Source organism: Rhineura floridana, chromosome 3 (assembly GCF_030035675.1).
Source record: "Rhineura floridana isolate rRhiFlo1 chromosome 3, rRhiFlo1.hap2, whole genome shotgun sequence".
NCBI lineage: Eukaryota > Metazoa > Chordata > Lepidosauria > Squamata > Rhineuridae > Rhineura > Rhineura floridana.
The window spans coordinates 5,146,336-5,160,660 of record NC_084482.1 but is presented as its reverse complement, the minus strand read 5'-3'; the positions used below and the strand labels follow the sequence as shown (position 1 = coordinate 5,160,660).

General features: G+C 43.5%; 1 protein-coding gene across 5 annotated transcripts in view; it reads left to right on the top strand.

The window, feature by feature from the left end:
- Positions 1–13: 13 nt before the first annotated feature.
- The window catches only part of G6PD (glucose-6-phosphate dehydrogenase), a 32,643-nt gene continuing 18,331 nt past the window's right edge, over positions 14–14,325 (top strand). The window contains exons 1-2 of one of the 5 annotated variants that reach the window (XM_061614028.1): positions 14–431; positions 8,401–8,546. In XM_061614028.1, coding sequence (XP_061470012.1) covers positions 425–431; positions 8,401–8,546 — 153 coding nt within the window. In that variant the 5' untranslated portion in view covers positions 14–424. The other 4 variants (XM_061614032.1, XM_061614027.1, XM_061614031.1 and 1 more) reach the window with 4 other exon arrangements.

Below are 14,325 nucleotides of genomic sequence, written 5' to 3'. Positions count from 1 at the left end.
GTCTTGAGGCGAGGATAGAGGCGGAAATGTCGTTAGCTGGGAGGTTGTGGTGGTCATAGAAATAGAAGTACACATTATGGGATTACATTGTAGGATGTCAGAAGGTACTTTCTTTTATTCTCAGTGCCGTCCCCTCCACTGGCAGTAAAAAAATAGATATGGGAAGTAAAAATTATTTTTTAAAGGCAAAACTACTAGTGTTAATGATAATGGCAACGACATCAAAAGACGTGAGCTTCAAATGGCATGAGCTTTCGTCTTTGGTTCTAATGTGTGTATATTTTTGCGCGGAGCGTTAAGGTGGTTGTCAAATGCCAGCTACGATGAAGTCTTGGATTTCCCCGATGGTGTCTCTGAGCGGTTGCCCCCATTCTAAGGAGGGATGACCAGGGCTTCAAAGAGAGCCAGAAAAGCCTGAAGAAAAATGAACCGTGAGTCTGCAACTTTTTGTATGTCTGTTAGGTGCTGAAAGGGGAAAAGATAGAGCCTCCCCACCCCCCCGGCTCCCAGTTTATTTTGAGATTTCCCGTAGAGGGGCAAAAACACGTGTCTGAGCGTGCAAGGGGTTGAGTTCAGTTGAGAGCTGGGTTGGGGAAGGGTCTTCAGTAGGCACTGAGAAAACAACAATATTAGCCTGACTAATATTTAAGGGGAGGGAATTCCAAAGACCCCTTACTATTCTAAAAGTCCGATTCCTATGTTGTGCGGAACGGAACTCCTGATGAGATGGTATCTGCAGGAGGCCCTCACCTGCAGAGTGCAATGAGTAACTGGATATACAGTATAAGGGGTAAGACAATATTTCAGATATTCTGATCCCTTGCTGTATAGGGCTTTATACACCATTATGTAATACAGTTACATAATTTAAAAATACTACCCCCCAAACCCCACAATTAAATAAATGAACTTTAAAGTAACTATTTCAGACGTGGTAGAATGAGAGGCATCACTGCATAACATATAATAATAACATAATGTCATATATCACTCTGCCTGGTTTACAGTATGGAAACACTAACACATTGGAAAGATAATTTCTTTTCCTCTTAATATAGAAAGCATTTGCAGGGCAATATTTTATGTTATTTTATTAAATGTTTTTGAATCCCACATTTTCCCTGCATAAGAAGACTTGTATCTGAAAGTGCATGAATTCCTGCCTTTGTTTCTATTAATAAGTGGGGAGAGGGATGATATGATGCTGCCAAATTGCTGCAATGATAATGTTCCATTGTCTCACAAAAATAGCTATTACCTGTTTGGTCTGTGACCGTATTAAACTTTACTGCTAAATAGCTATTACTGTTATCACTCTAGTGAGAGATGGCAAGGGCTCCAAAAGTAACCAAGAAATTACGTTAGTAAACAAAGTAACAGCCAGTCTAGTTTTTTCTTATGAAAATGCAATTTGGCATATATTGACTGAGCAGGTTCAAGGTTGTTACTGCATTGGATTTGGCTGAAAAGATCCTGGTTTTCTGTTGGCTACCAGAAGTTTATAGTCTGAGTTAAAAATAAGAGTAGGAAAAGATAGAAGGGAATAAATCATCACCCATTTTGGCAACTTACTTCTCAACTAATAACGTTTGAATTGTGACCAATATGTAAAATGTATTTTTATTCATTTCCATAGCACATTTAGGCTGCAATCCTATGTACTTACTCAGGCATAAGCCCCATTGAACTTAGACTTGTTTGTGAGTAAACATGTGAAACCACTGGGCTGTTACAGCGCAATCCTAAACATGTTCTATTCTGAAGTTTCACTGAATAATCTCTCCCTTGTAAGCATGATAGGAACACAGGAAGTTGCCTTATACCGTCAGACGATTGGTCCATCTAGCTCACTGCTCTCTATGTCAGCTGGCAGTGGCTCTCCAGGTTTTCAAGAGGAGGACATTCCCAGCCCTACCTGGAGATGCTAGGAACTGAGTCAGGAACCTTCTGGGTGCAAAGCTACGCAGCTCTACCACTGAGCCATGGCCCTTTCCCCATGTTTAGGATTGCAGCTTTACAGCCCAACCTTAACTTTTTACTCAAAGGCAAAGCTCTCAGTGGAACTTACCGCCAATTGGGTTTGCTTAGAGCTGAAGCCTGAATGTGCAAAGTTTATTCCACCTCATAATAAGACCCCTTTGAGGTCACTGGATGAAATGTTTATTGGCCCTCTATCCACCTCACCCTCTGTGAGGAGTAGTAAGTGAGCTTTGCCTTTACCGCAATATGTAGCATTTTATTATCCCCATAGGAATGAATGGTGTCAGTTTGTTAATACTGGAAGAAGTAAAGGCAATGGAGGCACCCATTGGGGTAGGGTCTAAATATGTTCTCTTCTTTCAGTGATCCCAATGTGTGAGGAATGCCTGAATATACATAGGACTGCAGGCCTTATCACTTGGTAGGGTGATACAAGCAACTGGCTTGATCATTATGAATGATGGTCAGGGCTCCCCAGATGTTGTTGGACTACAACTCCCATAATTCCAGACTGTTAGCCATGCTGGCTGGGCTGATGAGAGCTGTAGTTTATCTCCCCTAGTCTAAACAAAAGAATATTTGTGTTTGTTAGAATGCCTGTGGATGGTCTATAAATGGGTAATTCATCCTCAAGGGTATGGTGAAGTGAGTGAAACAGCAGTTTTGGAGAAATTCCAAAATCCATAGTGGAGCAATGGACTTTATGAGGCCAACAAAACTGTAATAAAATAGTGAACAAGCTCATGAGTTCTCCAGAGCTCTTTATCAGGCCCAACAGATTATTTCACCTTGATTGTTTCATTGTTTGCTGTGTGTGATGTTGAGGCCAAGTTTCCTCAGGTGACAGAGTGTCAATGATCAGAGAAGGAAATTGCAAAGTACCAGAAATGCCCCTGCGAGGAGGCAAAGTATAGCGGTTCTCTCATGTAACAGAGTTTGGATATCATTAAGACATCAGGGTGCGAGGCAGATAGATCTGGTCCATAGGACATAGTTCAGAAGGAAGCTCTCCTGTGGAAGCCCCATTGAAGTGAGCTGCACAACAACTTTATTGTTTGCATTTTGCTGCCTCAAGCACCAAAATAAGCCACCAGGCACAAATCAGATTCCAAACAGAGAGGAAGAGAAAGAGAAGGTTGTGCAACAAGAGAAACTGAGCTACATGCATGCACATACAAACACAACGTGATTCATTGTTCCAGATACAATAATTAAAAGACTTGTTCACAAATGTATATGGTTTCCTCTCAAGTTTATGCACTACCAGTGGAATCTGCCTCCTCTCCTGGGAGGCAGATTCTGGCATTGTTAAATATTTATGGTGTTGTCACCCACTCTTATATCTTGTTAGCCAAATCTTACAATCTGCACTGAGAAGCAATTTCTACCTGTGTATAGAGAAATGTGAGTAAAATACATCTCCAAGCTGCAAAATTCAAACAAAAACCCTACGTCAACAGTGAGATGAAAAAAAGTGTGTTGCAGAAAGAGAAGATAATTGCAAGATAAGATTAGATAGCAGTGAGCCTCAGCAGTCTGGGGAGCTCCTAAGAGGATGAATCCAACTTGCATTCTCCTTGGCACATAAGTTAGGTAACAGAGTGCAGGAGTGTAGTTAAACGGAAGGGCCATATCTCAGTGGGAGTGCAGCTGTTCTGCACGCAGAAGGTCCCAGGTTTCATCCCAAGCATGTCCATAAGAAGAGCCCCGATGGATCAGGTCAATGGCTCATCTCATCCAGCATCCTGTTCTCACACTGGCCAAACAGATGCCTATGTCCAGGTAGGTAGGGTTGGGAAAGACTCTCTTTGAATCCTTAGAGAGCAGCTACCAGTTAGTGTAGACAATATTGTGCTAGATGGATCCAAGAATGTTACTCAGTATAAGGCAGGTTCCTGAGGTTCCTCTTTCCCTTTTGCCGTGGTAATATTTCTTGTTTGTCATGCTAGCAAAATATTAAAATAAACAGAACCAGAGAAATATTTTCTGCTCCATTACTCTAAGTTAGGGACAGTCTGGGATAGGTGCTTGATGAAATCATTCCATCAACAGGTTATCATTGGGTGCAAGTGGGGCTTGGAGAAGAAGACAGAGGCAGTGTGGTAGCCACCTGTCTCCAGGCAAGGAAGGAGGCTATTCCAACTTATCTAGAGGGAGGGAGAAGGACACACACACACACACACACACACACACACACACACACACACACACACACACACACACACACACACACACACACACACACACACACACACACACACACACACACACACACACACACACACACACACACACACACACACACACACACACACACACACACACACACACACACACACACACACACACACACACACACACACACACACACACACACACACACACACACACACACACACACACACACACACACACACACACACACACACACACACACACACACACACACACACACACACACACACACACACACACACACACACACACACACACACACACACACCCCCCCGGACTGGCCGCTGTCTGTTTTCCCTTGGCCCACTTTGGTACATGGGGGCAAATTCTTGGTGCATTGCAGTTGGTCGTAAGTTGCCATCAGATTCTCAACTGCTTATGTATTGTTTGACAGAATGATTTTACATTCATGTTTGTGAGGGGAAATCACACATTGAATATAAACGTAGACTTAACAGATGACCTGTTTGCCATGTAGTCAGATGAAATGTATGTTGGAATCACAATCAACCAGAGTGTTCGTTCAGGCTCCCTAAGACTTATTAATATGTACTTGTTGAAGAATCTCTCTCTCTCTCTCTCTCCCTCCCTCCCCCCCTCCCCCCATTATGGCTGTCAGGCTTTGAAAAGTGTTTAGGTGGTAATTTTATATTGCCAGCCTGAGAGTAAGTCTCATTTAAATCAGTGGGGCTTACTTCTGAATAGACGTGTATATGATTGCTTGTTAGTCACAGAATGTGTCTTTGAATCTCAGTTTGTCAAGCATTGGGAAGCCACAAGATTTTATTGCCCTTGTTCTCTTATTGTGTGGACTACTAAAGTTTCGCATCCATATTGTCTTGATGAAGATCTCCTGAAAGGAGTTAAGTGTTAATTCATGGGTTTCCTCTCAGCAATGTTTAAATTTTGAGTCGTCATCCATATACCTGGAGTTATATATAATTACTGTAGTTACTGTTATGATTCTGCTCCAGTCAGACCACATAAAGAGCACTGTGGCCAGTTCTGGGTGCCACATTTTAAGAAGGAAGTTGACTGACTAATCTCACTTGAGACTCCCTTGTTTGCTCAGGCTTCTTCTGGATATTAGTGCTTCAGCCTGTTTGTCTTGTTTCATTACGGTATTAGTTTTTCTGGTTGTTAAAGTGTAATTTTTTGCTGTACTTTATGTTCTGTAGTTACATTTTGATATACCCCACTCTGGAATTGTTTTTGCAATAAAGAGGGAGTAATAAATACTTTAAATAAAACAAATAAACACCAGATCACATCCAGTAGAAGGCGATCAAGATGGTGAGGGGCCTGGAAGCCAGCTCCTATGGGGAATGGATGAAATAGCTGAGTATATGTCATCTGGAGATTATCTGAAGAGCTAGCATGTAGAAGATGAAGTAGACTTGGTCTCTATAGTTCCAGAGTGCAAGATTAGAACAAGTGGGTGGAAATGGCAAGGAAACCATTTTCAGCTAAATATTAGGAGAAACCTTCTAATGTTGTTTGTTTAACAGTGGAACAGACTGTCTGAGGAGGTCGTGGGCTCTCCTTCACTGGAAATATTTAAGCAGAGGCTGGATGGCCATCTGTCAGGGATGCTGTAATTGCAAGATTCCTCTACTGAGCAGGGGGTTCATCTAGATGACCTCCATGGTGCCTTCCAATTCTAAAATACAATGGTTCTGTAATCTTGTGGTTATTTTAAATGTACACATTAAATATGTATTCTTACAATTGTAACTCATAAATATTTATCAGCAGGAAGTACATCAAAATATAAGCTTGTGCTTGGAAAGAGGCTGGGTGCCTACAAAAGATCAGGCTGCAACATTTTTTCTGATAGAGCTCCTGTGATTTGAATATTTGCATGACAGGTGAAGTAGAAGCTGTAGAATTTCTGCCTGCTGCAAGACAACTTGCAGGGGAGGGGAACTTCTAGCTGTCAAGCAACTGCTGTAAAGGTGCAGAGCTTGTGGCTGGAGACAAAAGGCAAATAATAGGTAGGGACCCTTCCGGAATTAGGACTGTGACACCTTCTCAAATTTCCCATTTCTTAGCTGTGTTAGTCTGTTGCAACATAAACAATACATAAGCACGTTAAGTTAAGTTAAGTACTGCCTCCAAGTCGATTACGCCAACCCTATGAACAGGATTTTCATGGTAAACAGTATTCAGAGATGGTTTACTATTGCCTTCCTCTGAGGCTGAGAGATAGTGATTGGCCCAAGATCACCCAGTGAGCTTCATGGCTATGTGGGGATTCGAACCTTGGTCTCCCAGGACGTAGTCCAACACCTTAACCACTACACCACACTGGCTCTCAAGCACGTTAAAGCTCACATTTATTATTGCACAAGCTTTTGCTATTTGTAGAGTCCAGTTTATCAAACGTAATGAAGTAGACTCTAGTAGTCAAAGGCCCATCGAGTAGTCCACCATCCTGTTCTTACAATGACCAACTAGGCCAGCCGGCAATTTGAGGAGCCCTGAATTGAAAACAGCCCGGCTAAATTGTGCAAGGGAAAGAAGGAGGTTCGGAAAAGTCGTACGCTGGTGAGTGTGTGTGACGGAGAAACGTCTTTAGGCACTTCCTATTGGCTCGCTCAGTCTCCTCGGGCCGAATGTACGGGCACCCCCGGCTCGGGAGTGGTGAGAGCCGGGCGAGGGGGCGGGGCGTTTGTCAGTCCCGGCGGGCGGGCGGGCGGCGGAATGGGGAGCCGCGCGAGCGGAAAGCGCCTCGGGAAGTTGCCGACACTGAAAGCAGGTAGGTGGAGGGGCGGGGAACACCGCGCTGAGGGCCCGGAGGGGGGGAGGAGGAGGAAGGAGCTGGACCAAGGGAGGTGGTGATGGAGATAGCAACGACGGCAGCATCAAGGCAGGCAAGGGGGCGTCCGCTGAAGGAGGGGGTGGAAACAAGGAAATAGGGAGGGGGTGGAAACTAGATTGAGATGCTGGAGCAGAGGTAACTGGGAAATAAGGGTGTCCCAGTATGTCCTCCTTTCTGTTTCTGGAGGGGCTCACCTACTCCCTCTCCCTGATACACGCCCTAGCTTTCATGGGACAGGCATGCATGTTTATAATAAAAAGGAGCGATTTGCGTGCACAAAAAAAGAGAGAAACGCGAAGGCGGAAGCCTGTGAGGAAATGCCGTGCATTGGGCAAGAGTAGCAGAAGAGAAAGCCATCTTGGCTCGGGACGGCTTCGGTGTGAAGAGGAGGTTGTGAGGTGGGGAGAGCTCAAACACGTGTAGGAACACAGAGGGGCAGATGGCGGCAGTTGGGCCTCCTGAGACACGAAGGAGACTTTATCTCTCCCTTGTCCCACTTTTAAGCTTTGAGGTGGACCCTCACCGGGCGAATGCACACGTGCTGCTGGTCCCGGGCTCCTTCCTTGATTGCAGGAGGCTGCTCCAGTTACTGGTGAGAACACTGAATCAATGCTGGGCTCCAGAGAGCCTGTCCTTTTGCCCCTAATATATCATGGCTCGCTGTTCCCCTTTCTGAGTAGCTGAGCCGTCTCCTCTGAACTGCTTACTGCTTCCTCTGCCTGCATCGGGACTTCACAGCTGCTTCCCCCTTTTCATTCCCTTCATAACCCACTGCTTGGGGAAGAACTGTGTGTAATCTTGTGTAATAATTTTTTTTTAAATCCACACCCCAATGATACTATTTTAGTATGTTTTCAATCTTACCTGGGATCAATGTGTTACCAGCCTTCAACAAACAATACAAATATACAAAAAGGTGGGTGTTGTTTTTCTGGCATAACTTTTCCTGGGTCTTCTTTCTGTTGCCATTGTTTCTCTCTGCCCCCCCCCAAAAAAATCTGGCTTTTGCCTCATCATTTTGTATCTGAATGGCAGTAGAGAATCTGAGTTGGTGGAGCCTGGTAGCCCTTTCTCCGTTTTTGGAGAGCTTCAGTGTCTAGGAAATACTTTGTCAACACTTGTATACTGCATCCTATAGGGAAAAAGGAGTGCTGAAACTGCCTGCAGGAAGCTATGCCAAACTTCCTTGGAGCAAGCTGAAACTTGTGTTGTGGCAATCAATCCAGCATGCCAACTGACATAGCTTGTGCCATGGAAGGAAGGAAAGAGGTGGAAGAGCTGCTCACCTGGGCAACACCTGCTGGAGGGGGGGCAGGACAAGAAAATGGGAGGATCCTCACCTGACCAGCTCCTTTTCTCCTCAGGAAACAACACTGCCAACATGAGCCGTCACCAGCCACAAGAGAGGTTGACCCGTACAGACATCTGTGGGATGCTCCGTGAAGAGCTGTGCAAGGGGAATGACTTCCACAAGTCAGATACCCACATCTTTATCATCTTGGGGGCTTCGGTGAGTTTCTTCCCTGTGGGCCAGGCTGGGGTTCATGAAGGGTGTGAACTTAAGACTGTAGGCATCTTAATGTTTTAGAGTGGTTGTTTGCAAAACCTCCGGATAAAATTTTCCAGAGTGGCTATCTGGATGACAGTGTGGCTGTGCAATGGGCGATGTATGGGACAGGTGGGTGGAGATGACATAGAGGTGAAAGGCACTCCATTTCAGGTGGTAATATGCACTGCAGGGTGCAGTGGTGGGTTTGCCAGCCCCATCCCATGGCTGGTACGAACAATAATGGGAGAGAGTCATATACGCCACCTTGTGCTCCTTGGAGGAAAGGTGGGCTATAAATTAATATAATAAACAAATAAATAATGTATTATCATTATTAAATATAAGGCACTTTTTTGTGTACAGCACTCAAACTATATTTATTACATTTAATTAAAACAATATACAGTAATCAATAGAAAAATAAAACCAATAATTGTAGAAAGAGAGGGACAAACAAAGATAAATCGTCAAAGCACAGACAAAAAAGTTGCCATAGAATGTAACAACTTTTATTTTAAAGAACTAAAATAAGTGTTTGATGCAAGTGTTTGTCAGTATAAACTGGCATGGGGCAACTGTTACTTCATGCCCTCTCCTCTTTCTGTTTTCCTCCTTGAATATTCAAGCTGGGGAAGAAGACCCCAAAATGACTCTCTTGTGTTCTGACGTTATTGTGTTGTTTATGTTCTTTCTAGCAGCACCCACTTACATAGAGTGGGAAATATTAGGGTAATTGATTGATTCCCTATATTATGAAGGGGAGAATTTGACACAGGGATTTTTTTTTGGTGGCAATTACATATCCCATGTAATTGGTAATTTTGCCCCAATCCAAGCGTTATATTGCTACAAGGGAGCTGCACCGGGTGGTAGCATTTTCCTTTCCCTTTGTATAGTCTATTAGATCAGCTTATGATTCCAGAGGTCATCTCTTGTATTTTATTACTCCACAGTTGAACTCTCAGTTGTTTCCCATCTACAGACTGCCTGTTGCTCCCTCTTTGCTCTGCTCCTACATCCCCTTTTCACTCTGGGACTGAGTCGAGCATCTTCCCTTCTGGAGCTGTGGCTCGCAGCCACGCAGGATATGTGTTTGGTGACAGGATACTGGTGTGGCTCAAATACCTGTGACAAGTGCCTCAGTCATGCTGCCCTGAAGCAGACAGTGGCTTGCCATCCTGCCCTTTGTAGAAGTGCCTCTGTGAGCTGGGATGCAGTTGTGTAACCTGCCACAGCAGTTACTGCGTGGTGTGTAAGCAACATCCCTTGCAGTGGAATGGTGGGGGTGTTTGTGAGTGTGCTTGAGGGCGTAGATGGTTAATCCTGACATAACTTGGATTTAGCAATGTGTTGGTAATCTGGTGCCAGTCAAGATCAGCCTAAAGTGGTTTGGTTTCTCATCAGGCTTTGATCACCATTCTATCTTGTTTCTATAATTGCAAAGTATTCCCTGCCTATGGTACAAGAAATTGTTTTGATGGAGAGTAATTTCAGGGAAAATCAAGCCTACTGCTCTCATGAGACTAAATTGTTGTAAATGTACTCTTGAGTCATTTTTTACCTTGTATTTTGTACACAGGTTTCTTTTCATGTACAAGACTACAGACACACATCTCTCTATAACTGTATATTTGATATGAGAGTTGGTGAAAATGAGTGGGTACAGTCAGATAATGGATTGCTAGCATATAGTTAACAGTATTTCAGGGATACCACCATAAACTCTAGCTTTTTTAAAAAAAGACAAGACACTTTTTGTCACGGAATTGTAGCAAGGAAGATACAGGCTCCCTTTAATTTAAAAAGAGAGGTGCAGAGGCTTAAAGGAGTCCTCCTACATGCTGTGGAAAGAAGCTTCACTGATGGAATAGACTACAGTTGCTCAGTAGTTGAGAAAGAAAGGCACTCTGAACATGCTTAGAGGCATTTAAATTAATTAGTATGTTACATTATATCTGTTTAATTAAGACTGCCCAAAGATATAGGGGGTGATACCTAATGGAAATGGTTAGAAGTTGAGGTAGGCCTGCAAGACCCACAAAACCTGTAAGATCTTGGTGAAAATGGATATGGCTTTATGTTTCTGGCCCTGCACGCGTTAGTAGCACTGTGGAATATTACTCCAACCCAAGTATTTACATATAAAGTGCCTGAATTGTTCCCAAACCCTTTATACTTTAGTAAATTGCACAGTGCTGTTGAAATGATTGCCTTGTGTGTGTATTTTAATCTCTTGTTTTGTGTGTGTCTGTGTTGGGTTTTTTAAAGCAATGTCTCTTTCCTGTTTTACCTTCTGCAGCGGGGTGGCCTAAGACTGCTTGGGTTACCGGCTCTGTAGTTGCTGTTCACAGAGGAGCGGAAAGGAGCTCACTGGATGCTCTAAGGCAGAGGTTCCCAAACTGTGGTCCATGGACCACCAGTGGTCCACAAGCTTCATTCAGGTGGCCCATGGCGTGTCCTCATTAAATATTCATATTGGTTTTTAATTGAAATTTTATTACTTCTTTTATGTCCTGTGTTGCATTTCATTTGATTATATTACAGTTTTAATTCTACGGAATGCAAATTGTAATATAATAAAATACAATATGAGAAATAAAGGAAGCAATAAAAATAGAGTTAAAAATCATACAGTGTCTTGCACAGTGCATTACAATTGCTACCACAGGCAGCAAAATCTTTAAGTGGTCTTCCGAGCCCAGCAGAAGTTTTGAAGTAGTCCGTGGGGGGGGGGGGATTTTGAGAACCACTGCTCTAAGGGGCAGGGAACACAGCTTTGGTAAAAGGAGAAGCACCAGCTTTTGCTGAGTCACTGGAGAATGAGGTGTGGTGCTCTCTTTAAGTACAAGAGGGAAGTGAGCCTGCTGGTATGATGAGGAGGAAGTACCAACCCTCCCTTCTTGTTTATTCCCAGCGTATGAAAATACTTCCAGTTTGGAGCTGTAGTGTGTAAATGGAAGAACAGACAGTGTCCTGGGAGAAAGAAGGACCGTTTCCTCCAGGACACCTCTGTACTCATCAGCCTTATGGATTGCAGACACTGTAGCTGTCTACCCTGTTCTTATGTTCTTATGGTGCATGTGGATCAGTGGGCAGCTGGTGTAGGAGCACGTTTAATCTGAAAGCACATAATTGATACATTCATTTCCTGAAATTAGAAGCATCTAGACGCACCCTGAATGTTAGAGCAATTCCAGATGTTATCTTTTTCCAGGTAGTATTAATGCTATTGCAGGCAGTTGGCTAACTGATTCAAAGGACTGATTGCCCACAAACAAAAATTTTATTGGAGAAAAGGAGATACTTCCTTTTGATCACTACTGATCTACGTGGAGTATCAGAAATGGGGGGGGAGTTTGCTATAAGAATGCTTTTTAGAAGTTTTTGTTTATTAAAATGTTTTGTTGATGTGTTTGCTGCCCTGAGCTCCTTTGGGAGGAAGAATGGGATATAAATTGATGATGATGATGATAATTACACCTAAACAGCAACTGTAGTTCAAAGCCACAGAAATACCTGTTTTAGAACTTCCTGTTTTTGAGGTTTATTGTTTTTCTGCTGTCATTTCTAGCAAAGTCTTTGGCCTCAGTGAAGTAATAAGCATATGTCTGGTCAGGGGCTGTACATGTACTACACACAGTCCCTGCATGTATAAAATTAGTATTGCAGGGAGAAGACTAGGGTAGAACCTTTCTCCCTGATACACAGTTTTCTAATTGCAGGTTTGGGGGTGTCTAGTTCTCCCTGTCACTCTGGTATCTGAAGTGGTGTTATAGCCTAGAGACAGGTTTGCCATCTCAGGGAAAACTAACTTCTGTGAAGGACTTTATTTATTTATTTATTTATTAAATTTATATCCCGCCTTAAGGCCAAAAGGCCCTCAAGGCGGCTTACAAAAACACGAATATAACACGTCATAAAGCATAAATACAATAATGCAATTCTCAAAATTAAATAACAAATAACATTATTAAAAGAAAAGAAAAAACATTTAAATGTGTCACAATAAGAGAACCAAACACTTTATAACTTAACTTAAATCTGTTAGGTCATTATGCAAGGCAGTTCCCCATCCATTAAATAAATGAGATTACCAGGAATGAAGGAAGCTGCCTTATACTGAATATGGATCATTGGTCCTTGTAGCTTAATATTGTCTAACTCTACATGGACGGGCAGCTCCTCTCCAGGGTTTCAGACAGAAGTCTCTCTTAGCCTTACCTGGAGATGCTGGGGATTGAACCTCTAACCTTCTGTATGCAAAGCAGATTTATTTATTATTATTTATTTTATTTATAGTATTTATACCCCGCCCTACTTCCATAGAACTCAGGGCGGCTTACAATTAAGAACCATAAACAATTAAAACAGTAATCGTACAGATTAAAACATTTAAAATGACTAAAAATCAAGAAAAAAATAAAAATATTTATCAATTTCAATTAAAAGCTCGTCTAAATAAAACAGTCTTCACCTGGGCATGAAAAGACAAAAGTGAAGGGGCCAATCGAACCTCACTGGGGAGGGAGTTCCACAAACTGGGGACAGCCAGCGAAAAAGCCCTATTCTGTGTTTTCGCAAGAAGAACTTGCGGAAAAGATGGAATAGTGAGTAATGTCTCACCAGATGATCTTAGAGTCCAGATAGGTTCATAGAGGGAGACACGATCTAACAGATAACCTGGACCTAAGCCGTATAAGGCTTTATAGGTCAAAACCAGTACTTTGAATTGTGCCCGGAAACAGATTGGCAGCCAGTGGAGCTGGTATAACAGAGGAGTTGTATGTTCTCGAGACCCAGCTCCAGTTAACATTCTGGCAGCAGCTCTTTGTACCAATTTAAGTTTCTGAGCAGTCTTCAAGGGCAGCCCCACGTAGAGCGCGTTACAGTAATCTTATCGGGATGTAATTAAGGCATGTGTCACCATAGTGAAGTCTGGCACGTCAAGGAACGGGCGCAACTGGCGAACTAATCTCAGTTGAGCAAAAGCACTCCTGGCCACAGCAGAGACCTGGGCCTCCAGGCCCAAAGCCGAGTCCAGGAGTACTCCCAGACTGCAAACCTGTGATTTCAGGGGGAGTGTTACCCCATCCAGCACAAGTTGAATCCCTATTCCCTGATCCGTTTTACGACTGATAAGGAGCACCTCTGTCTTGTCGGGATTTAGTTTCAGCTTGTTCTTCCCCATCCATTCCATCACTGATACCAGGCATCGGTTTAGAACCTGGACAGCTTCCTTGGTATCATTAGGTGGAAAGGAGAAATAGAGCTGGGTGTCATCGGCATATTGGTGGCACCGAACCCCAAAACTCCGGATAACCTCTCCCAGCGGTTTCATATAGATATTAAATAACATGGGGGACAGAACTGAACCCTGGGGGACCCCATAGGTCAAAGGCCAAGGGGTCGAGCAGGCATCCCCCATAACCACCCTCTGGGTCCTTCCTCTAGGAAGGATCGAAGCCATTGTAACACCGTGCCTCCAAGTCCCATCCCAGATAGGCGGCCCAGCAAGATACCATGGTTGATGGTATCGAAAGCAGCTGAGAGATCCAGTAAAACTAACAGGGACACACTCCCCCTGTCCAGTTCCCTGCGGAGGTCATCTACCAAGGCGACCAAAGCTGTCTCAGTTCCATAGCCAGGCCTGAAGCCAGATTGAAATGGATCAAGATAGTCCGTCTCATCCAAAAAACACTGGAGCTGGGCGGCTACCACTTGTTCTATTATCTTGCCCAAG